Source organism: Pieris napi, chromosome 22 (genome assembly GCF_905475465.1).
Source record: "Pieris napi chromosome 22, ilPieNapi1.2, whole genome shotgun sequence".
Taxonomy (NCBI): domain Eukaryota; kingdom Metazoa; phylum Arthropoda; class Insecta; order Lepidoptera; family Pieridae; genus Pieris; species Pieris napi.
Window position 1 is genome coordinate 6,793,149 of NC_062255.1, and position 27,112 is coordinate 6,820,260.

At 34.0% G+C, this 27,112-nt stretch overlaps 1 protein-coding gene across 4 annotated transcripts; it reads left to right on the top strand.

Annotated features, from left to right (window-relative positions):
• The first annotated feature begins 2,742 nt into the window (after positions 1–2,742).
• LOC125060929 (protein drumstick) lies at positions 2,743–26,599 on the top strand. 4 transcript variants are annotated; one of them, XM_047666045.1, is made up of 4 exons: positions 2,743–3,015; positions 18,199–18,456; positions 25,695–25,769; positions 25,929–26,599. In XM_047666045.1, the coding sequence occupies exons 2-3, from the start codon at positions 18,242–18,244 to the stop codon at positions 25,717–25,719; spliced, it is 240 nt and encodes a 79-aa protein (XP_047522001.1). In that variant the 5' UTR covers positions 2,743–3,015; positions 18,199–18,241; the 3' UTR covers positions 25,720–25,769; positions 25,929–26,599. The 4 variants fall into 4 exon arrangements, with proteins under 4 accessions (XP_047522001.1, XP_047522003.1, XP_047522000.1 ...); XM_047666047.1 differs by lacking the exon at positions 2,743–3,015 and adding an exon at positions 4,968–5,128; XM_047666044.1 differs by lacking the exon at positions 2,743–3,015 and adding an exon at positions 5,214–5,434.
• The last annotated feature ends 513 nt before the right edge of the window (positions 26,600–27,112 follow it).

Sequence of the window (27,112 nt, forward strand, 5' to 3'; positions counted from 1 at the left end):
TTATTTTTATAAAGAAATCAAGCTCAGAGCTTCGGCACACTTTGCTATATTTCACTTTACGACTGACATTCCGAACTAAATGTCTTTGCAACATCAAAATAGTTAATTTATAGAGTTGATAGGTCTATAGATTAGTGGTTAGATTTAAGGTCTAAGATATAAGTCAAACCTAAATCTAGTTACGTGATATATTTTTTATCTATATGTATGAAACTATTAACTTTTAAGGGAGCGTTCAAATATTCAAGTCTCAATTATACATTGCCATTATAGATATTACATGGTCATGCCTGTCTAGAATCGTCTATTCTATATTTTATAAATCCATCTAAGTAGTAGACCTTTCAGCGTACATTGCAACCTCCAATCATCTGCCTAAAACATTTAAATTTAGGCAATTGCATAAGGAACATTCCAATGCTAATTATTCGTGAATTTAACCCTAAATTTGAATATGTCCAAGGTGAATAAAAGCATTGAATTTTTATAACCATAATGAGGGGCAATGTGTTAATTGATTACGTTTTAAAATACAAAACAGATGCCCTTATAATTTTTATATTTTTCGTAATATTGTAATTTGCGTGTTTTCGTGCGAAATCGACACGTTACGTTTGCCTTTTAAAATTTTACGACGATTTTATTTGGATACGTAAGTGTATTAAGTTTTATGTTTTTTGGTACACAAACACACTACTGAATAGAATAAGAGTTGAAGAAAAGATATAGACTAAACATAACAATCAAATATACAGTATTGACAATATTCTTAACCTTATGTAGGTTAATAATAGTAAAATTAATTAAAAAAAAATTAAACCAAATTTAAAAAGTTTGTTCCCTGTGGCAGTGTACCTTTAACGCAGCATTTTCTCGCTGTATTGCGATAATTATTCGTTGAGCGAGGAAAGTAGCAGCTCTGGGGTCACCGGTAGGTACTACCTACCGGGCGCCAATTTAAATCTTTAATTAGCGCCTGTGCACCCCACGGCCCAAGAGTCTCTACTCCAAAGGGAACAAAATTTAAGTTGAAGGAAAGTCTTATATTGAACCGTTTATTATTTTCCGCGGCAGTCCCAGCTTTTTTGCTTGTCTTGTGAGGTGAGACGGAGCAAACGTGTCCACACAAGAGAGAGAGATATAGAGAGTACCTATATAGCAAGGGTAATGAAATCTACGACACTACTACATACAGGTATATATCTATGTCAATTTAAATCTGCTCGGACGTTTCAGAGAGTACGATAGTATTTGTAAGTACAAATTATTGATTCCACTATGACTCTAAAGTCAATATATTTAAGCGTCTAGTTCTTTTTTTTCTGGTGCTCTATTGCTAAAGGTTGGCTATTAACAACTGGAATTGCCGGGTATCTTGCGCTAAGCTAAAAAGCTCCTCGGCGGATGTGATGCCGGTCCACCCCCGTACGTGCCGCAACCACCTTTCTTCTCCACCACCAGCCCGTCTCTTGCCTTGAATTTTGCCTATAAGCTGCAACAAGTCGCATTAATGATGACGTAAAACGTGTACGAGATATGTGACTATCCGTATATTAACTCTCTGCATAAACTTTCGTTTCGTCCCGAAGTGTCTAGTTACCTAACAAAGTTTCGTGCGTAGACCACCAACAATATCGAGGTCATTAAAATAATGTACCTAGATCATTTCAAACTTGACGTTGCAAATAATTTAGGTACTAACCATGACACGTTGAAACCGGTTCTAATACAGCTTTTTATTTGGCAATTCTTCGATACCTAAACTAAAAAAAACAAAAGCTTGTCCTTGCCTCGCAATGTTATGACTTATTTGTCTCGAACTTATAGATTTATCGATATTCGAAGAACATAAACGATTAAATCTGCATAAAATATAGTCGGTAAATAACTCGCAAATTGATTTTTTTAATAGACATCTGGCATAGATAAGGAAGGAAACAACAATTCTGAATCTATAATGCGTGGTGACATTTCAATTATAATTTATGAAATACCTAGTTAGCAAAAAATATCACCCACCCGTTGACAGCTTCGTCTTGTCTAGAATGTTTGCTTCTCATTTGCATATAGATAATAAAATAATTATAGGATTTTTTAAAGCTCTATTATTCTACACTATGAGGTGTGTTGAACAAATTCAGCGAAAACAGCGCGTAAATTTGTTAAAGCCTTTTAATTGGCATTTGAGTTACACATTAATTATTTAGTTTCAATTATATAGCCTGTATCCATCATAAAAATGGATCTATCTGTTTAATATTAAATTCGAACAAGACAGCGCGTTTAACTAAACAACATTTTTAGCATCATAATGTTAATTAAAGTAAAAAAACTACACGTTATATCTAAGTGTCTATCTATAAAAGTTTACGTCACACTATTAAAATGTTCTCACAGATTTTCCTGTACGTAAGAGCAATGAGGTCAGAGGTTTTACCAAAAGCCATGAACAATAGCTGTAATCTGTGGCATTCAGAAGCGCGAACAGCGTGTCATCGATAGAGAGACATGAAATCACAAAAGGCGTAATCCACTAATGATTAAAGCAATAAAACCCGTACACATAATATATGACCGCGCGCCATATCGGGTGATTGTTTCAAAACGCTCAGGACCGTAAATTACAACATCGTTGGACTTCATTTGCATTTTTATTGTCGCCTGCATCATACGGAATGGATAAAGCCTGTAATATAATCGGCGGACCGCAAAATTGAATTATTTATTATTCGGTTCGTTTGTAAAACACAATTATTCGGCGGCCGAATGTCAACCGTCGACGTCTTTTTTGGTATCAGCGCGAATCGGTGCGGTCCCGCAAATTCACATATTTAAAGCTAAAAAAATTCACTATCATACTTTCCTGATTTCTTAACAGGCAGTTGTGTCGCAGCGTCGATATTGTACGGTCTGATTTTAAACATTTATTAAGATTTTTTTAACGTTTCGTCGCGCACCGACGGATTCCTTCTGTGGAAGTTTTTTCGTACGTGTCGACGTAATTCTTACAAATGGGTGAGTGTTTTTGTTTTATAATAAGATTTTCATAAAAGATTTCAATAAAGGACAACAGCTGAGGAATTCAACGAAGTATTCGGTGGCAGATTTGAGATTAATCGCATTTATCATTCCTAAAAATTTGCATGCAAATTCCATATTATCAGATAGAGATTTTTAAGAATCGATAATTTAAATTATGAGCACAGTTTTATTCTAAATTTATATACGTTGACCACTTTATCAATTGCCTTGCTTTCGGTTCTTAACGAGATGGTAACGGGATGAGCATTATCTCCAAATAAGGATCCGGGTCTAGTCTTTCTAACGTCGTTCCGACGGGAAACTCTGATAATACCTTCTACCGATCTGCGTGTATCTTCGTGTTCGAAATTAACAATGATAATTTGACAGGTCAGCTTGTAACTCTATACACAAAGACAGCAGATTACATTGAATAGACTTAGGAATTTAAGCCGCGGCTCTCGGTTTGTTCTCACAGCGTCATGAGAATGCTTTTTACAATCTATATTCAAAAAAGAATAGAATCGATGTCTCTGTTGTCAACGAACAATTCTTTTAAAGAACTATGTTTGTTTTCAATGGAAATGAAACTCTATTTTAAAGGGATAAGCTTTATTTTAGACTGTTGATCTTCGTTTTGGTTTAGCTTGCGTCAGAAGACAAAGCGCTCGCGTTGAATCGTTGCTGTAAATAAGTTTATCTTAGATTAATCTTAAATAAAAGTCTATTTTACTGTTAATACAATGCGTTATATAAAATACTACTTATTATAAACACATGTTTAATAAATTGGTCCTACGAAAACATTTAAACCACTTGCCAAAACATTCTAAATTTAAAAACTTGACACTTTTTCGATTTAGGCGAGACTAATAATTGTATAGAAATGATTGCCAGTGTAAAAAATGTTCCAAAATTATAAAATTAGTAACGGCCGTCAAGCCGTGTGGTCGAGGTTCTTCATACTGTCAACAAAAGGATGTAATCAATTGATATCTTTGTCCCGCTATTATGTCAATTGTCTCTAACATTGTCAGCAAACATTGGGTTGCTGTCCATTGTCCACTTTGACACTTCGCCGTCCATTTTGACAATATCGCCATAGGCTTCCCGTAGTTTCGCATAATGCGGCCCAATTTAGGAAACAATGCATCCTGTAATATGTTTTGATGTTTTAACTTATTGTTTGTGAAATAGGAATCTAACAAGCGTGACCGTCTTGAATAGAATACAAGATTTGTGAGGGCTTTTTCTATGTGTATTGACACATTTTACGCGTGTGCCGTTACAACTGTTAACGCTTCAAATTATAATTTGTTCCCAACAAAATGTTTGTAGACTTCCTCGATTATACTCAATTTTAAATTGAAACTAATAAGTGTGTTGAGAGTTGGTATATTTAATTTGTTCAATACAATACACCGTGTTCGTATATAACGTGATTACATAAGTATCAATCCATCAAGGTGCAAACAAAGGTTTGGGGGCGGCGCGTATCACGGTAGCCGCGGGCCTACATAAATAACCGGCTTACCGCAAACGAGCCGCGTATTTACTACATTATTATGTTTTATACATGCGCTCAATACACAGAGACTAATACCAACCTACATAATGACGAGAACGCGCGGAAGGCGTAACCCGGTGGCAATCTCTCGTCTCGCTCGACGACGCCTCGGGCGCGCGCCTAAGCGAGACGAACGACCACAAATTTATTAAAACAAAAAAAAAAAAACTCAACAGCTACTGCACTCCGCGTCGCGTCGCCTCAACAGAACTAGATACATTTTTCCACGTCGCCGTGTGAGAGCGAGACGGGCAAAGTCGCACACGCGCGAACGAGACGGCTATATTTCCGCGAGAGCCGCGCGCTAAGCGACCGGTCATGTGGGCGCTCCCAGTGTTGCGCACGCGCAGCTACCTCGTCGCGAGTTCCACGCTCACGCTGCGTCGTCCACCTCGCTCGGCCCGCGTGACCTTCGTTCCGTGAAGCTAGGAAGCGTCTCTGCTGTAAAACATTCATTAAGCCCCCTGCGACCCGCCCGATCTATCGCATCATCAAAGGAGTGAAAAAGATGGCAGGCGATCGCCAGCGCCGTGGCTAAAGGTATTCGTAGAATGCGTGATCTGTATCGTGGAGGGGGGAGGTGCGCGGGGCGCCGGTAGCGGTGGCAGCTCCCAGCGACTCCTGGGGTTATTCTTCCTCAGGCCACTGCTGCTCGAGCTACGTACCAGGCGAGCTAGTTTTTTCTGTCCCACACCGACACACACTCGTTAAGCCCGCGCCAACACGAGAAGTCGCCACTAATAAATTACTGTTTTTTACTGCACATCGACAGTCTGCGCCGCGCACTCGTCTCACTTATACGCAGAACCATTAGTCAGTTATAGAGACCGCACTTCGCGACGCACAGTGAGTACTCAATCTCTTACTAAATTTTTCAGCCAATCGATGCTCTCTTAATTATTGGCTCGAGATGGGAGATAAGGACCACCTCCGCTCGCGATATCTGCGGTGATAAAATCTGACGAAACAATTAAGAGAGAGATCGATTAGAATTGCAAATGTTTTTATATAACTTTTGTTACGGTCGTGTTTATTACTGCTATTTTTCACATGTGTTTGCTATGTTGCGTGATTTTATTAATCCGCTAAAAGTCTTAAATTGTTACGTAAATCTATTAAGCCTAGTGTTGAATTCTTTAATTCTTACAGGAAATTATTATTCAACATTTTATAATCAATATCAAAGTTATCCTAGCGCCAAGAGGCGCTTCATACAAAAAATCATTCAAAATATTACTTTCATACAATTTTTTTTCGATTAAGCACCCGACTTGAACAGTTCATTGTCGAATTGTGTCCATTTTATAACGATTTATGGTTTATTTAACAATAAAAGAATGGTTTTTCAAAAAGGTTGCCTTTTCAAAAGATAACACGTACGAGCATCGCTTAATATGTTACTTTTGTGGAATCTTTTACGCATCATTAGGGTTGGTTATTGACACCTTTGATGCAAGTTCCCAAGGGATTTCCAACCACTGTCAACGTTGAAAAAAAAATGAGCTAGTTCTAAATTCAAAGTGAACTGACAATTTCGCGCCAAAAGTACATCGATAATTCGGTTACCATAGATTAAATGTAGGTCGGGAATTCTTATGGTTTTAATACATATAAGAAAAATTCTATTCCAAATTTAAAAAGTTAAACTTTAAAGAAAACGAAAATGATTTTATAATCTGTAAATGCTTTTTTCACTGCTTTATGCTATTTCTAATAGTCAATACTTACCTATACAATATTTCACGTAGCTTTGATACCGCGTTTTAACAAAGTTAAGAAACGATAAAAATCATTAAAACAAATTAACCTATAACATCAAGAACGAAGATAAAAAAGTAAAAGACAATTTGTGCTCGCATTAGTTTGTTTACTTGTCTATGGTGTCGTTTAATATGTTTATCTATTGTTAATATTATAAACACTAATATTAACCGAAGTACTCGAATCCGTAAACATATATTTATGTTAAAAAAAAAAATTGTATAGGCATGTTTCTATTAGTGTCTTCCATAAACAGTTTATTTCAACTGAACTAGAACTATGGAATCATAATTCGTTTGTTTTTACGTTATAATTTTATATCATTTTTTATACTTAATCCCTTAAGTAAGTGGACTATAAATTATATTTAGTATAGGTATAACGTAGTATTATATTCACTTTTTTAAAAGTTTTATAAAAAGGTTTTGTGTTCGCTTTTTTGGCAATTTGTTTGTACTATTTCTTATTGGGTACCTATTTTATATTGTGACTAAGATCAAATCTCACCAGACTCACAAATGATTATAATATAGAATTAACCATTCCGTAAGAGAGTGGATTTTTAAATAAAAAGACATAAAAAGTTAATACAATTTTTCAAACACACGGTATTTTATATTTTTAACGCTTTTAATATGTTGTAACTAGATAAATATTTTTAAAATTAATAATAGAAAAAACTAAATCAAAATTTAAATTTGGAACATTATTTGAATTCCGAACGCGCGGCGGGGCGCAAACGTCACTTTCTTTAAAATCCGCCGAAGTCAGTGTCGCATACGCGGTATTAACACATCCCTGAATGTTTACGAGGCAAGGGTGGAATAATGTCTGAAGACAATGATTATTTATCGTCAGAATCGCTTTTGTCATAACGCCGCCGCTCGTGTATCCATTAATAATACGTTCGGTTTAAATATCGAACGACGAAATTGATTGTTCTTGAACGCCATGTTTGTGGACTGCGTTCAAAAATAGAATACGAAATGTTTCAACCAAATATGTAGACATTGTTGGCTTCGCCACAGATAATATGTTTTATTTATGTTAGACTAATAGATAAAAAGAACGATTGATGTTAAGTCACAGACACAGATTAAGGAACATAGACTAAGTTGAAATCTATTTCGAATTAGAAGTCTACGCAATGATTACATATATTATATTAGAAATGTAATGTTTAAGCATTATATTAATATGGGGACATAGTTTATTTCCACATAGCACATAGTTTGTGAGAATATGACAGGAAATTTTCGTTTGTTTAAGATAAAGACAAAAGTTTCGGCTAAGCTTATCTTACCACAATAGATAATGCCTTTTCTGGGATGTGTTAAATATTAACAAATATAGTTTGTACTAGCCAGGGGTTGTAAACCTTCAAATGGACAGAGTACACAAATCGTTTTTTGGAATGGTGTTGACAGGTGATCAAACTTTATAATCCGGTTGTCAAAATGGAGATTTCACTTAGGAGATTTTTGTATAGTTTTTCTATATAATCGAAAGAAAACATGCTAAAGTTTTGTAACACACTATAATCAGTAATTAGTTTAACAATGTGTATACGCCACAGATTCATGAAGATATATCTTAGATATTACGTAATAAGTTTTACATTTGATATATACATTATACATATATACTTACAGCATATATTTTTATAATATCGATCAATTTTACCCAAAAAAATATTAAGTATTTTTGAACCAATTCCACTTAGTTCAAGAAATGAGCGTACCAATCATTTACTCTAGAATAGACAATATCAAGGAATAATAGCGTCTTTAAATTTATTTAAAACCAAAATATTGTTTAGGTATCTATAATCTAGAAACCATAGACACTAAATTCTATAGATTATACTTATTAATAACATGTGCCAGTTTAAAAAGAACAATTTAACTAGTTAAATTATAATTAAAATTTAAACATTATTCACCCATTAGGCAATTCTCTGAACAGAAACTGCGTAACTACAATTAAGACAAAACAGTGCAAATTGCGTACAATTGTAATGCCGATAGCTTATCTGTACCTTATCTAAAGCTTTGTTTGTGCACGGGCCTTTGAACATCCCGACATGCCTGATATGTTTCTTTAGTGATAACATTTATTTAAATCTATAACATAGCTTTTGTTAACACGATAATTTTTTACGGAGATTTTTCGTGTCTGATAAGAGATGAGCTTTTTTTAAAACATTCTTAAAAGGCCAGCAACGCACTCGCGAGCTGTCTTTGAGTGTCCATGAGAGGTATCACCTATCATTTGAGCCAATTTGCCTCTGCCAACAATAATTTGGAACCCAAAAATTTAAGGCCGCAAAGCCTACTCATAAAACAAACATCTTGAAAGGCCGGCAACGCACTCGCGAGCTGTTTTTGAGTATATCTATGAGAGGTATCACCTATCATTTGAGCCAATTTGCTTCAGCCAACAGTTATTTGGAACCTGAAAATTTATTGCCGCAAAGCCTCCTTGCCTACTTACCTATATGTAAAAGCAAATTAAAATTTATTTATTCATATAGGTGCTGAAGGTTATTAAAAAAATATATGTAAATGCTTGATTACATATGGAATGCAATACTTTTAATAGTAAATGCAAAAGTTTACGAAACCGCTGTTGTTAAATTGGGATACCTAGGAGAGTTAGTCCCTTGTTACAGGTCACAATTTAGCAATAGTATTGATCTATAAATGTTTAAAAAGATACATTTTCATAACTGTAGTATGAAGATTTTTATACGTTGTTCGTTGCTTTAAACTTTTCGGAATAGGTACATAATATTTCATTAAATTCTTAGAATTATTGGTTGAAAAAAATCAATCGCGAAGCAGTTAACAGCTAATATAGGTATGTTGGTCACACCTGGTTTCAAAAATAATTTACATTTAGACACTTAACACATTCATTCATGTCCATTCATTGATTGTCAAATGTTTGTTAAGGCCAGTTCACACTGGCGCTATTCTGACCAAAGACTATTTGACGGGAAGCGCCACAGGTGACGTATACCTGACCGGTTTTTGCTTGCCTATGGTTTTGTTTGCGTTCGAATTTCGAAATATAACAGGTCAACGATAGGAGAGAATGGATTTGTTTACTTTACGATTTGGCAGCTTTTCGGTTTAAATTTGGAACGTATGTTTAAAAAAAGAATTAGAGCTTATGCTGTTTATTCTTGTTGAATAAACAGCATATATAAGATTCTTCAGATATATATACATACATCTAGGTATAATGCTGTTACCATAGATTAAAATGTAAGCCGCAATCCAGGTTTTAATGGGTAAAAATCCACTCCACTCTTTAAAACTCAACGTATAGCTACAAAGAATATAAAATTATAGATCATTAAGTACCGAGGATAATACATAGATATACCTATCTGTAAATACTGGTTTTTCATTGTTATTCTATTCTAATAATAAATACTCACCTATAAGAATGTTTCCCGTAACTTCGATAGCGCGTTTTAACAAGTGAGGCATGAGTTATTAAGTATCGTTTATAAAAAAAAAATAGATTCAAATCTTTTACCCTAAGTAACGAAAAATGAGTCCGAAAGCTCCCACGAGAACTAACCTCCGGGCGGTAGAAAGTTCCTCCCACGCAGTTCATTTTTAAGTTAAATTCCTTTTTTAAATACTGTTCCAAATTCAACTGCCGTGTTACGCGCCACGCCCTTCATTCTGATTGGAGATTTAAATTCAGTAGCGATGCTGTATTAAGCATTTCTCTTCGTTGTCAATTAAATGTTAGTGAAACATCAATAGACGATAATCTTTAGATTCTAGATATAAATCCGAAGCACAAAATTGAGACCGCAGGCCAATATCGTGAACTGCAATTAATAACTTCGTGCTCACGAAGTCTTTATGAGACGGATCTAATTAGAACATTATCAATTAGAATTTAATTACTCTTTAAAAATTATACTTTGACTGCATACGTATTATTAATGAATGTCAAATGTTAAGTGGCTTCGAAATTTAAATTTCCCATAACTGACATTTCATCGGTGTATAAAAGTGATCTGCTCTTTGATTGGCCGCCGCGTAAACCAGTAGCAGCTTATTTGTGTATGTGTGTGTGTACATATGTGGTTTATGTATGCTACTGTGTCGTGTCCTGAAGGGATTTCGAATGGGGAGGATTTGTATGCAAATCACTTTTTAAAAAAGGAACGTTTCGTTTGCGAACAATGGTTTTATTTTTAATACTCATTGTATCGCGTTTTGAGTTGTGTTCCAAATTCAAACTTTTTTGATTTGTCAAAGTTTTGTGATACATTCGATATTTAAAAATGTCTAGAACAACTTGCTAGAGTTAGCGAATAAAATTATTCACATTTAACTACAAAGTTACTTACACCAAAGCGAAATGAGTAGGTACATAAGATTAATTGACCACAAGTAACTAGCGTTCATTATATATGTGAGTACCTAAATGTATTTTTATAAGTTAAGCAACCTCAGGTTTAAGCCCGAGGGCAGGGAGGGCCAAGCTTTGCCGGAGGCTATCGAGTCGAGAGTCCAATATATCAGACCTCAGATACGTTGATCAGACAACATAGAAAGGAATGGAGCTGTGTTCATACTTTTTTAAATTTTTTATGTTATATCGTTAAAACATTATATTCATAAGTAAGTCCTTGGCAGGCACAGGAGGCTGATCACCTACTTGCCTATTAGACTGACAAATGATAATGAAACAGATATCTGAGGCTCAGAGATAAAAAGGTTGTAGCTCCACTGATTTTTTTTTAAGTAACTTCCTTCGTTTGCAAAAATGGTTTATAGGTGGATAAATTAAATCTGTTTTAACTAAATACTTTATTTGTTTACTACAATAGTATAGAAGATATATAATAGGACTTAGAAGTTGTTCAAGGACAGTATTTTCCAAATGTCATATAAAATTTGCAGTATCGACGCATTACATGTACAAAATATATTTTATAAGTAATAATATTGAGTGACTCCATTCACATCTCTGTCCGTCGCTTGCGCATACCGTTCCTGTGAGAACGCGGTACATAAACCGTTCGTTATTTTGCTCACTCGCTCATTTGTATATTATAATTTGGTCTTGGTTTAGTGCAGATTAAAATTAAGTTATAATATACTTATTTTATAAATTGCGAGCGCAAGCGCAACCATGTTATTTGTAACTCTAATTAGTAGAGTAGTAAGACTGATACATTATTACTTTTATATGTAACTACTAAAAGTTTATTTAAACCAAGAATTTATTTTAATTTATTAAACTCTGTTCAAAAATTGTAGATTTTTTTGACATTTACAATTTCAATATATTATGTTTTGTATAATATAATATATTAATTTTCTTAACCTAATATATTAATGGCATTTTTGGCAATGGAATGTTCCTTTTGAGAAAGGGCTCATGTCCGGAGAAACTCTTCTTTTTGTGTAACTACTTTGTGTGTTTTACTTTTAAAAAAACATGTCTGTTCCACGCAAAGAATTTAATTAAAATCTGTGTTCTAAGCGGAATAATAAAATTATTCAAATAAATGCATTAGATATGTAAATCTAATAAAAAAGTAATTATTTGAGGATGAGTCAGCCCATACTTGGCATTCTAAAATAACAATTGCATTCCATCCCTTTCACAACCGCGGACATTTGTATGTGCTAGAGCGAGACATTGGATCATTGTTCGTAAAAATGTCAAACAGAATGATAAACATAAAATCGTGTTGAAATAAAAGGGCACGCGCGGTATTTTAACCGACTTTTAAAGGTTTATTCAAGCTAATAAGAATAGTTTGTTAAACATTTTACAACTCTTTTGACAAGTTCTTTGAATTATTCTTATATTTTATTCTTGTCATGAGTTGTCATTGACTTAATTAGCACGGTCGTAACTACAACGCCTCGACAATTGTATATAAAAAAAAAAAATTAACAAGAAAAAAAATAATCAGTAGCGCTAACCTTTTAAGTTCTGGGCCTCAGATTTCTGTATCTGTTTGATGATCATTTATCAATCTAATAGGCAAGTAGGTGATCAGCCTTCTGCTCACCACACGCCGTCGACCTTTTGGGTCTAAGGCAAGCTGGTTTCCTCACGATGTTTTTCTTCACCTAGCTAATATTAAATCCATTGGTGCACAGCCGAGGATCGTAACTACGACTTCAGGGATGAGAGTTACATGCTAAAGCCACTAAGTCATCCGTCTAATGTTTAGTATTTACTCCCTTTTCTTCTTCATCATAGTCTTCATTACTGAAGGTCATCCCTGAAAAGCCCTTACCAGTACGTCGACTTGCTGCCTCCACAGCACTCTATCCTCTTGTCTCCTCTCCGTACATTAGGGACGTCGAGACCCATAATTGTCTTAATTCGTGTCTTAACTCTTTTAATACATTATTTCACACAAAAGTTACCAATTTGTAATCCAGTTCGTTATCTACTAGGTATATAAAAATAAGTCGGGTTTTCCTTCCTGACGCTATAACTCCAGTACGTACGAACCGATTTCCACGGTTTTGCATTCGTTGGAAAGGTCTCGGGCTCCGTGAGGTTTATAGCAAAGAAAAATCAGGAAAAATTTCAACAGAAAGGCGGGATTACCAAACGAAATGTTACATAAAACGAAGCCATCTGGTGGCGAAACGGAGTTCGTCGAGTTTGCTAGTGTGCTATAAAAAAAGTATTTATTGGTATTTGGTGTGGTTCTTCGATTAGTTCGTTGCCTTTACATCAACATAACGACAATTGATATGTTAATTACGGTAATATACGGCAATATTCGTACGAATAACCAGTGTTCGCTTGATTAGGTGCTTAAAGTTAAAAGTACAATAAATGATTAAATACGATGCAGTTAAAGCATTGTATTGAATGTTTAAAGCACCAACAATGTTGCGTACAATGCAAAAATTTTGTATTCAAGTACTTTTATTAATTTGTGGAATTTTGCGTTATTTAACTATATGTTATATTGTTTGTTGGATTTATGGTTTGTGAAGGTTCTGTAATTTTAATTGGTTATAAAACTGTATATGTTGTTTTGGAAATCAGGAAGCTGTGTATAATTTTCGTATTATTATTCTGTGTACATTTCTTCGCCAGTATTTGAAATACTTTCATGTGAGTTGAGAACATTGCATTTAATTCAAGCTGTTGAAATTGTATTGCACAGACAATTGAACAAAAAGATAAACGACTCCTTTTATGGAAATTGTATTCTTTTGTACAACAAACTCCCAAGCGAAATTAGAGAATTATCACTTAATACATTCAAAGCTCTCGTTGAACGTAAATTAATCAATAAAGCTTTTTTATAAATTTGACGAATATATAAATGTTCCTAATCCTTGGGATTGATTTGCTCCAGTCAAACAATTAGTCTGACTCAAAACTTAGTGATTAAAAAGAGTTGCGGAAAGTTTCTTGAAAGTTCTTGCCCGCTCTACGCCCTTGACTTGCAATCTCGTAGTTGGAACGTTTCTGACGTTCATAAGTGTACTTGTTTACCTATATCAATAAAGTTAGTTTGAGTTTGAGTTATTTCCAAAGGTTACAAATTCTACCGAGCGTATTTGGAACAAAGTTTATGTAATTCGATGAATGTATGGAACACACCTTTCACTTGTAATTAATGACCGTCGGTTGACTCACAGCTTTAAGCAAACCGCAAATATTCACAACGCCATACGAAAATAAACACAAAAAAATTGTTACTATAGTTATCCTATCTGCACAAAATAGTTAACGTAAAAAAGTTAGTTAAAAGTTTAACGGCTCATTGGTCTAGTGGTTAGTACCCTGACTGCAAATCCATGGCCCATGGGTCCAGGGTTCGATCCCCGGCTGAGACAAAACATAGATGTGATGAGCATTTGGTGTTGTGCTTAGGTCTTGGGTGTTTAAATATGTATTTATATGTCTATCTATCTATAATATGTATGTATATCCATTGCCTAATACCTACCCATAACACAAGCTTCACTAGCTTAGCATGGGACTAGGTCAATTGGTGTGAATTGTCCAATCATATTATTATTATAGTATTATTTTCCTATTCCAATCGTTTATCATATATACGGTGTATATGTGATGCTACAGACAAAAGCCCGAAGACTCACTTGGACTGGTCATCTTGAGAAAGAGATCGGAGTGTTAAAAAAGCGTGTCGTATACCGAGCAGCCGCCCACCACTCAGACCCAGATACCGCTGAAATTACGACGTGGAGAAGGAGCTCCAAGTGCCTAATCGACAGGCGGTAGCGCGTGATTGGCAAAGGTGTTCTTTAGTTAGAAAACCAAGGCTGGGCTTTGGGACAATTACTCTAGCGACGTTAATGAAGAATTCATGATTAAGACATAAGTTCACTAATCATATAAAAAGTTCTTCAGTATTTTAATCTGTTGTTAACTAAACGACATTAAAATTTGTAGTTAAGTAATAATAACACTATTTACATCATAATAACACAAAAGAGGAGAAAATTAAATGAAGACAAAGGAAAGGTCTTAATGCTAAAAGAAGTTTCATACAGTATCTGATTATGTATTAATATTAACACACATTCTGAAATATTAAATACTGTGTGTGTATTTCGTTTACGTTTTATTGATGCTTCCGAGGTTTACTGGAAATTGAATTTGTTAATAATTGTTTCTGGGTTGGTATACTATTATGAATTGCATTTTAGTCATTTCTTCTTCTTTTGGTGCCCCATTGAAGGCCATTTGTGAAGCGGGTATTGTGCTGTGCCAGATGCAACTCTTCCACAGTCCCAATACGCCACTTACGTTACGAAGCCATGATTTACCTTGGAGCCACGTAACCTTTGTTCTTAGAACTAGGGGTCAATAGTTCAAGCCGATGAATCATTTAATTCTCCCAAACTGAGAACAAATGAATCATACTGAATCCGCATTCATTAATTGCTAATTCATTATTCATTGAAGTATACAAAAATATGAGATACCTACATATAAAAAGGAACGATTTAATTTGCTCTTTTTGTGACTTAGCCTTTCTAAAATTCTTATGCCCTATACATTTTTAATATTAAAAAAATAATTGCTCACTTAAGAAACTAAATGATATTACGAAATTGCTAGGAAATTGTTAATGATAAACTAAAATTCTAATTTCAAATAATTAAAATACAAATTGCCCCCCTGTGGGGAAACACTGTGAAACATGAATGAATTTCACCAGAATCCTACGTTATACCTCATGAACATAGACTGTAGAATACGTCAAAAGTATGAAAAAGACCAATAAAGATTCCTATATCGCTGTGGATACTATTGACAATAGAGCAAAGTGATACAGTTTATTTATTCATTAATATATGTATCTAAAAAAGATATAAAATATACAAATAAAAGATTAGTTTTGCATTAAAAGTCTATTAACCGAAATAGGCTATAGAACAAGATACAATTATTATTAATGCGGGTGCAACCACAGAGCAGCTAAATGGGTCTTATATGGATGAGACAGAGTAGATAAGAGTACCTAAGTGACTCTCCATGGTCTGATGGCGTACCTATAAATATATTCGATTTTGACATTTACTTCTCTAAGTCTCGTTTCTCACTTGAATAATGAATGACTAGATGACTTAATGATTGAATGATGAATGACTGAATGACTAGATGTCTTCACCGCAGCAAAGAAGATGTTGATAGTTAAAAAATTAAATGCTCGAAAACCCAAAATCCAAACAAAAGTAAAGACAGTTTTGTATGTATAAACCCATACAAACATAAGTTTTGGTTATGTTACTCTTGTAACATAGCAGAGACGATTTTAGGCAAGTAATAGAGTACCCTTGCAGATTCTCGGTTGTTACATCAAAGAAAATTGTAGATTAATATCAAGACATCTTTTACCATAAAAGATGATATAGCTACTAAAACGTGAGCATCGTGACTACAAGATAATTATCTGTGTAGTGGAGACATCTGCCGTAAATGGTAGCAAACTATGTTCAAATAACATTTAGATCAATGATTGCTGATTTTTTTTCATCTGCGCACGCGATTTCGTGAGTTCTTACTATATAAAACAATTTAAGTTTTTAAATTTAATGTAAATATATGGATGTAATATTAATTAATGTTTATCTTAAAACGCCGTAACCAACTTTAAAATTGTAAAAAAATATCGGACCCGACCCGTTGTACACGTCTTAAATACCACAGAAAAATAATCTAACTGCAAAACTCGAATCCACTGGAACACACAAAAAATTTCATCAAAATCAGTTCAGGAGCAGTTTAACGACAAACATACAATTTATCTAATATACACATATATTTATATAAAGCCCAAGTAAACCTACCTACCTATTATATCGAAATTATGATAAGTTTTTACATTTCTTTAGATATTAGTTCTTATCAATCAAAATTAAACATATTTTATATTTACAATCAATTATACAACATAACAAGTATTAGTATGAGTTATTGTTAGTATTAGTATTTAATCAAGTATGTATAATTTTTAATTATTTTTATTATTACTTTGTAAGAAAGCAGTAAATACTGTATCAATCAAATAATGTCAACAATTTAATTGTGAAAGAATGTTTAAAAAAATTTCAACCTCTTGATAGGAACAAACGGAAATATAGCAGTGGTAAAATTAGAATGTTCCTAAGCTCATTATAAGTCAATTTATTAAACATGTAGATAACTAATTACAAGGCGGCGGCGGCGAGGCGTGAAACAGTCGTTTTATCACTTTACACGCGGACTTTCGAAATCACATTATAGTTGGTTACTGCTCTGTGAAAACCATTTTATTCAATAGTTTAACGGGCAGTTCAAACAACTTTGCAACAAGGTAACATCAAAACTAAAGAAACGAACCTTAAATGAAAAGATTTATCGGAATACGCATAGTTATTCTTGATAAATATTAAGCCTACACTGTGTTGGTAAAATTGACATTTGACCTAGAAATTATGAGGAAACAAATCGATAAAGCTACTAGAAAGTGCAATGTACTCTGACAGAAGACGGTTTTTGTAAGCGCCGGTGCCAAAATAAGTTAGTGCGTATCGTGCGTGCACGCACGCCGCGAGCGAAACGCGGCTTTCCCACCGTGACGGTAGTGCGATCGTGTCTTACTTATGTCCCTGTAATTTAAGTAATCACAGTTACTTTTTAAACTTTGCTTAAAATTACTATAGAATTTGACAGTTCCCTCTTGTCAATAATCACCGTACTAATTGTTCCTTTAGCCCTATTCTAAAATGTTAAATGATATATAAACGTTATATATATATTAAATGACAATTTAAAAAGTGTCTTTTATTTAGGCTTTTGTTGCGAATAGAGCGATACTCTATAAGTTTGGTTTAGGCGAGTGCGATATCGCTATTGATATATTGCAAGTCCGAGTAATTTCCCTGTGAGACGGCAGCCAGCTACCTGTTCATTGAGTCGTGGCACGTGGTGGGGGCTACGCGTCTTCCGCGTAATGTTATCAGTAGTTTCCGCACCCTTGCGCCAGCGCAGTTGGCAAACGCACCCGCCTAACGTCGCACGTCTGGTAGCGTGACACATCTAGCTCGTACATACATCCGTGTTTATGTTAGTGAAAGTGTAGAAAAGTTTGATTTATCGCTAAGGTGCGTATTAAGTTTGGGTTTTTAATTTTAAATTGTTATTTTATAAAGACAAGTGCGCGTGCAGTTAATAAGAAAATAGGGCATTCTTTAGTTAAAACAAATAGGTATTAATGTTATCTTCGCGTCTGTTATATGAGAATATACCCTATCAACTAGGCATACGGTTTAGAATTGTATAAACAGCGGCTGATAAGTTATCATTGTCAACAGGCGCCCAAGCCCCGCCCGTTGCAAGCACCATAGTCCAGACAAAATGTTCGCCGTGATGCAAATCGACGAAGACACAAGGGACTTCAGGCGTAAACTGCGCCCAAAATGCGAGTTCGTCTGCAAGTATTGCCAACGTCGGTTCACCAAGTCCTACAACCTGATGATTCACGAGAGGACCCACAAGAGCCCGGAGCTGTCTTTCAGTTGCGAGGTCTGTGGGAAGAGTTTCAAAAGGCAGGACAATTTGCGTCAGCACAGGTAAGTTATTTTTGTTTGTTTAATTAATAGGTAATTTACAAAATTATTCTGCAACCTAGATGTTAGCTAATTTATAAATATTTGTTTAATTAATAATAATTTACAAAAATATTCTGCAGCCTAGATTTTAGGTAATTCATAAAATATGTATTTGTCATTATAAACAGTGTTTTTATTAGTGACATAATATGTTTTTAGTTGAAGCTTGTTAATAAGGCTGATTTTTTAACATAATAATAACAATTAAGTGCAAAAGTTGGAATATTTTGAAAATTATTGCAATTTTTTTTCTAATTTAACATTACAATTAGAATATTACTAATAATTACTGTATTGTCGTGACCCATAGAGACTAAAGCACATGTGTATCATGATTTTTTTCCCAGTGAAACAATAATGTTTCGGTATAGCCACATAAAGCAAGCCTTAAATTGGGGTTACGGAAGTGTAAAAATTGTAGAAATGTAGAAAAATTAGCATTCCATAATATGTTATGTAGTAATTTTGATATTAGTTTTTGCTTTACGGTATCAAAAAAATATATAATAATTTAGATGTACACGAATTTTGATAATAAAATCATCACTTTGTATTTAACATCTTCAATATTTAACACAATTATTATTACTGGCTAAGAATCGGTCGTTTCACTATTTCTAGATTATTAATTGAGAATGAATTAATGTAAAGTTTGAAGTAACAAGGTACTAGACAATAGACATCAGTATGGACTTCGACAGATCACGAAATATTTAGAAGTATGGATTCCGTCTATAAAATAGAAAATGTTTTTTATACTTTCAGGCTTTGAGAAGTTGAATATTAATAATTATTTAGTTTTTATAAATAATTAATGCAAATTACGTAATTTTCACGACCTACATACCAGTGGTTACTGATACAGGAGACAAGGCCGTGGCTAGACACCTCACAACTTATTAGGGCTTAGGTTGTCACCTGACCAATCACTTGTGTCGTACAGACTCGCTACTACAGTTACAAAAACCGCAAATATTAGGTAGTGCCTTGGCTGTTTTTTGCCGCTAAACCTTCGTTTGACCTTTAGCTTCACGCGTTCATTGTGAAACACCATACTACAAAGATTAACATTTAAGCCCATTAACACTATGGCCTAGTGGCTTCAGCGCGCGACTCTTATCCCTGAGGACGTAGGTTTGAGCCTCGGCTTTATACCGAAGGACTTTCTATTTGCGCATTTAACATTCGCGTGAACGATGAAGGAAAACATCGTTAGGAAATCGGCTTGCCTTAGACAAAAAAGTCGACGGCGTGTGTCAGACACACGCTGATCACCTACTTGCCTGTTAGATTGACAAATGATAATTGATCAGATACAGAAATCTTAGGCCCAGACCTAAAAAGGTTGTAGCGCCACTGATTTACTTTTTTTTCTCCGTTGCACTGATATAGAGGTATAACGATAAAATAATCATCTTTAATGAAGTTAAATAGGTAACGTACCTAATCACTTGTATGTATGTTTGTTCGCTAATAATGAAACCCATGATCATTAGTAGCAATTTTATTTTTTATTCACTTAAATTATTGGGAAATAAGTAAAATTAAAAGGCGTTATATTAAACTGATCTAAGGAGTTTCTACTTACAAGTTACGAGTGTCTTATAAATTTAAAAATAGAATTGCAGAATTTGACATTTGACAATGAGAGACCGTTTTTTACAACGTCTATAACCCTTTATATGATATAAAGTCATTTAAATCATTTGAGATATCTAAAAGGGGCAATAAAAGGTTGTACATCTGTTATCAACGTTATAAATGTAATCATTCGAATTTATAGTCTACATACAATGTCGATTACTAAGTTTAAATCAAGGTACTTGCTATCTCCAATGTTCGGAAATTTGCAAATTATGATTAGCACTTAATGGCTACATCTGTCTTGATAAGATCGTCCGTGGGAACGGATCGAGGCAATAAATATATCACATTTAATTAGGTTTTAAATGTGAATTCAAAATTTTACTGAAAGAAAAATTAATTCCTAGGTGTTTTTCCTATAGGCATACTTTATAATTTTTACATAGTTTTCCTCATTTTGTTCTGGACTTTCCCTACATTGGGGTCAGTGAACCTGTAACTTTAATTATATGGTACTGGGATGACATTCTTTCATTTCGAAAATTACCATACAATGTGCTAGTAGCAGCGAGTTGACAGGGTTATGACACTGCGCAAATTATTCTCAACTTTAGCTTGGTGACAGGTGACACATTTTGACAAATCCTTTTTTATACCTTTAATATTTATTATCTTTTTAATTATAATCTGTAAGTTATGCGAAAAAGTAGTGTTTAAATTAATTTAAATTTGGAACGAAGGGTCCCCACTTGTGATTTGTCATAGGTGAAACTTCAGCTAATAATGTTAAAAATCGTCTTCCAAATCTTTCTCCCATCTCATGCTCACATGTGCCGTGTGAAAAGCGAGCAGTGTATCCGGGCTACCGAGATTGTCGATAGATCCCTCACGCCAAGTCGTGAGCTCGTGACGAGCCCGTGTCTTAACGGTTCTTAATAGCCCCTAATGCTTCCGAAACTGTGCGAACGCGGTAGCCCCACATGAGCATAATTTGCTACGTAGCAGCTCGATTACAGCTAGTTTCAGCACGATATGTACCGTAAACTTATCAACTTTTGATCGACCGGAACGATTGGCCATTAAAAGTGCCGTGTTTTAAAAGTATTTCGTTAATTGTGGTTAACAGTTCATCCTTTGTTTCTTATGTATGGTATGACTTTGAGGTTTCATAAACTAACACAGACACAGTGCACGATCATAACAACTTTCAGCTACACTCTTTAATACATGCGCAAACTCACCTATTCACACACTCACTCATTCACTTCATTTGTAACACTAAATTTATAACTTTTATTAGTATTTTTTTTTTAAACTAATTTTAACATGTACCACGAAATAATTGTTTTCTAGTTACCCGATAGCGATTTATGATTTCTGTCACAAACCCTTCTGTCATTAATAAAGTTTTTATTATTATTATTATTATTATTATAATCAGCACGGCTTAGTGGAAGACTATCCACACTTGTCTAGAAGCCAAACAAGTACATACTTCAACATATCCTTGTTCTTTAAAATTGTATTGTCAATCTTTTCTGTTTCGTAAATTCACCTGTCATTTAGCGCACTTTCCAGTTTAACCTGCTACCTCGATATATTAGGACGTACTTAGTTTCATACATCGTGTGAACTTCCATCCGTGACCGCCGAAGGCTCTCAGTACCGCTACTGATTATTTTGCTAAATAAGTGTGCATGAACTCCCCATACTGATCATTTACGCGGAAATAGTTAAACGTTTGGAGATGAAATGAGCAATTATTATCCAATTTTCATAAACTCTCGACTCTAGGGTCAAAACTATTAGGATTGTTTTTATTTGCAGGTTAAGCAATTTTACTGTAGGTATTGTGATTCTATTCAAAAATATCACAAGAGAATTGCGCTACGTACATGCGTAATAAAAAAAACACTTTTGCGCATCTTATGATGTCATCTATATAACTTATGACTCTATGCGTAACTATTAAATAGTCATCTCATGCCTCTTCTGTTATCAAAATTCTTTACTAAAGTTTGACAGAGTGTAACTATGAAAATGTTATGAAAACCGTCACAATTAGGAACTTTTTCAATGACATTACATTAAGGCGGTAATTTTAAGTCATTGTTTGCATACGCAATATATTTGTACGTGTTAGAATAACAGTCGGTGACATTTATAGTTAATTAAACGAACATCTTAGTCACGTATCGAAACCAGATATCGTAATTAAGTTAGCCTTTGACGTATCGATAACAAAGGGCTTTAGCTTAATTACAACTGAGATGGTCTACAAAGTTAGCGCACTAGGTCATCAGCGCGATGCCTATCTTAGGTCGACCGCGGGTGTGGCGCTTGCAGCTCAGATTTGCCTATGTCAAATTTATTTTTACCTGTAATAATATTCGGTTTACGCGAGAACGATATTAAATTAATGTTATTTAACGCGATTTTAGAGTAAATGTCGACGACGTGTGTCAGGCACTGAAGGCTACTTGTGTATTAGATTAAAAAATAATCATGAAACAGATTAAGAAATCTGAGGACCTAAAGAGGTTGTAGTGCCACTGATTATTATTATTATTATATTAACACGAGTTTATCACACTTAATTAATTTAACCTATAATAAGAAGATAAATTATCATTCAAGAACTTGCAATTGTTTTTATTTTCTGTTCTGTACAAGGCACTTCAGATATTGAAGTAAGACAGTAAAACATTATCTTAATATTGTATCATTCAAAGTAAGTTTATCCACATACTCGCTGAATTCTAAAATAATCTTATTAGTTTATTATAATCTATGTTTTCGTATTTGCTATATTATAAATACCATAGATAAATGCTCTGAGGGTATGTTTGTGAGTGTAATTGGCTATAATTGAAGTAGATCGGAGACAATGGGTGTTGGTACACAATCGTTTGCGACCGAGGTGGCAATGCGGTTAATTAGTTGACTCTAAGGAAATGAAGCTTATACAGGCTGTTGCACTTTGGTTCATTTTGATATAAAAAAATTATATCACCAATTGTTATCAATCTATGACCGTGAATAAAATTACGTAGAATTATCTTAAATAATTGATGAGACTGTGATAGTTATCTTTTTTTAATAAGTTGTCTCTGCACAATGACACAATTTACATTACGATTTAGCCATACTTAAGACTGATAAGTAATTAAAACCAACCTAATTTACTAAAAAGGAGATTTAACATAAGAAAGTGTCCAATAACACTATTTTTTGTACTATTTTTTTAATCCTTCTAAAGGCATATTTCCCTGTAGTTGTGTAATTTGTTATAAATACGCCAGTAATAAGAATAAAATATCAATTCAGTTTAGATATAAATAGAGGAAAAGTCGAATTTATTATCGCAACCAATTCTAAAACAACCTCGGTTCTACATTTGTATCCAATTATCAGAACCAATTCACCTAAATCTCTAAAGCCAGCTACGCTGAAAAATCAAGATTAAACGCCGGAGATTTCTAAGCCTTGGGAGCTTTAAAACCTTTTAGATAAATCAGGCTGTATATAAACCATTTCGTTCCCACAGTCCTACACAGGGTGTTCACGAAGTAACCCGTTGTATCGGGAAGTATTAGAGCTGTCACCTGCGCCCTTTAGCCGTAGTGTCGATTCGGATTCGATTTCTGCACGAATTACGTAAAACAATCTTTTAGTGTACGCTTAAAGAGAAATAGAATTGCTACTTTGTTTGAACAATATGTTACAGTTTTGTCGTAAACATTAGTATACTAATATACAAAGTAATATCGTACTTTTGTTATTTTATCAATTCCAGCGAAGATTGGACTAGTCGTTACGTGACATAGAATGTACTTTGTCATTTATTTTGTAGTGAAATTCAGGTTTTTGTTTAAATATATTCCGTATTTTACATACTTGTAAACTGCCATAGATACTAAACATTAGCTGACGAAATAATAGCAGTATATTAATTAATCGTAACAATACTTAAAGTCTATTCTGTCTCGATTTGACTTAAGTACAATTTCTTCCTGTCAGTGCGTTTTTTGTGAAGGTACAAATTATAGCGGTGCATTGATACTGATTTTTATAAGGTTTTTATTTAACAGTAAATTAAAAAACCAAGGTCTATTCTGACGTAAAGTTGCCACCGACTACTTAAAAATATTAGCGCTGCGGGTGACAGTGGAATTTAAATAAAACGTAATTAATATGAAGTCATTAACATTTCAACACGACATCTGTTTATCACTGGATTATTTTTCCCGGTTCACGGACTTTAATCTCTTCATCACGATTACACTTAATTACCGCTTGACAAGTTAAAAATGTCATTTCATTGCGTAACGCTAGCGAGATGTGTGTATGTATTTTTATAGTGAAACAACTTAAAAACCGTTGGAGCGTTTCGAAAATTCTTTTACCATTTAGCTACGATATCCCGAAGTAAACATATTGGGAAGCCGTGTTATTCCCGTATAGGTATAAATGCTATACATTTTTGACGAAAGGGAGTCATTTTCAATTTCAATTAGCGCTCAGTCTAGTTTCTGAATTAAAGTTCGTTAGAGCAGTGTTGGTCTAGTGGCTTCAGCATGCGACTCATACCTGAGGTCGTAGCTTCGATCCCCGGCTGTGCACTAATGGACTTTCTTTCTATGTGCGCATTTAACATTTGCTCGAACGGTGAAGGAAAACATCGTGAGGAAACCGACATGTCTTAGATTCAAAAAGTCTACACCTACATGCCTATTAAATTTAAAAATGATCATGAAACAGATTCAGAAATCTGAGGCCAAGATCTAAAGAGGTTGTAGCGCCAATGATTTGTTTTATATTTGTATTAATTTAAGATTCTTAGATTCAGAATGGAAACAGCTGAGTGACTTCCAGATGCTATAGTTTTTTGCGTTCAAGTTTCGGAGTTTGTCTACCATATTATGGTACAAATATTCATTATTAATATTTCTACAGTAATGGGTGTTTTTTTGTATATTAATACAACGGTTTCTTTTGTAAACATAGAATTAATAATTACAACAAAATGTTTTGACAAATTCTTAAGAATTTTGCTAAAAAGCTTGTTAAGACTTTCATATGTTTTACGGTAATCCTTTTGTTGTTCCTTAGCTTATGGAATAGGTTTAGAAGAAAATCCCTTTTTTGTTTTGGCAAAAATCTCATTTCGGGATTTAACGGTTTGCTTATTAATATATTTAGTAACTGTATAGTATTTTATTTTTAATCTGTGGTGACGTATGGTGACATTTTTAACTGTACATCTAAATTTCACTGTTATGTTTCACGTTTAAAGTACTTATAAGTTTTATAACAAGTATTTAGTCTATCCATTTTTGAATTGTAAACTTGGTATTTTAGGTTTAATTTGACAAGGTTCTATTAAATTAATCAAAATTCAAAAATGGAATATCGACTAACTTTAACCAAGAGCGGTAGTTTATAACATCTGTTGTTTTTTTTAAATAAAATAAAAAAGGTTTTATAACAAGAATTTAGTCATTCCATTTTTGAATTGTTAAAAATGGAACATTGACTAATTATAACCAAGAGCGATTGTTTATAACATCTGTTGTAATCAAATGTTAATAACATATTTTTCCCAATTGTTCTAGATGTAGTCAATGCTTGTGGCGGTGAAGGTGATGGAGTTAGCACGATCCAACTACAGCGGTCTCTTACACAATAGAGTAAGGTTCACATATACGTTCATAAGTCTAACAATTTGATATTTTGCCCATAAATCATTTTCAAAACACTAAATTGACCGCAGTCCAACCAAGATCGTGCTAATACATGTATTAGTTCGATAACGAATATCGGAAATAACTAACTTTTTTTTGTTACAGAGAAATCCATACATACAACAAGGAGACCGCGTGCTTGCGATGGTGATACCTACACCAGTTAAACGCTTTATATCGGATTTCAGTGTTTCAGTATTGTATCACCACATTTAAGGCGAAAGGTTTTGTTATTGAAACTTCATGTTCCAAACAGAAACTACCGTCAACCAATGTCACGTTTTCAGCCCTCTAACAAAAGCCTGTACAAGTGATCGTTCGACTTTTGCTTAGAGCGTACTAAGCGGCGACCATGTATATAGATTAAAATTATTCATTTTATTTAAATTGTGTTAATCGCAATGTTATCAGTTAACAATTACATTATAGAGCTTTGTTATTGAATTTAGACAAAGTTGTACATTTTGCTTGGAGAACTCAAATATATACTAGAAGTACGTTATGATAATGTTCATACAATTGCAATTTGACATGCAACCTTGTCTAAATAAATTCACATCGTAAAGTATTCTGGTGATTTGTAAATAGTATTTATTAGTTGTAATAGCATTTAAACTTAACTGCTTAGCTATTTTATGTAAATTAATATTTATGTTTTATTTTAGCTTCTTATACGTAGAACGTACGAATTGGTCTAGGATTTTTCTAAAGCGAAATGAGCTTGTGGAGCGTTCAAGTATTACGTAACGAATTTTGGGGGGGGGGGGGGGGTTCTTTTTTAAAACGTTACGATGCGGGGCGGGGATTGAATTTCTCGTTATTGTTAATATTATTTTCGACTTTCCAGTACCACCACAGAATGGTCACGAAACGTTTTACTATACTTAGTTACAGTACTGTACTTGGGTACAGAATAACGTTACGGCGCCTTACACGGGGGGGGGGGGTGTCAAAAATTGCGTGACGTATACTTGAACGCTCCCTAATAATGTAGGCTTTATATAACGCACGTTCCTAAACCATGCTTAATACCTGTCAAAACTACTACACTTCGCTGCAGTAGCAAAGTAGTAGGTAGTTTTTTAACTGTCTTAACACAGAGTATATAAATTATTGTTTATATATAGAATGTCATGAGACTTTATATTCTAAAGCTTAAGCAAATATTCGATGTGCCAATATTTGACAGATGTCATTTAGCCATATTAAACGAATTAGTTTGATAGTGTATAAAATTAATAATTCAGAATGTTACTATTTACATATGTATTCCATCGTGTAGATGTATA

What these genes read in the sequence shown, in the direction of transcription:
- LOC125060929 (XM_047666045.1), top strand. Translation starts at nt 18,242, where the DNA reads ATGTTCGCCGTGATGCAAATCGACGAAGACACAAGGGACTTCAGGCGT. An exon ending in GACAATTTGCGTCAGCACAG is followed by an intron (nt 18,457 to 25,694) that starts GTAAGTTATTTT and finishes CAATTGTTCTAG; the next exon opens with ATGTAGTCAATGCTTGTGGC.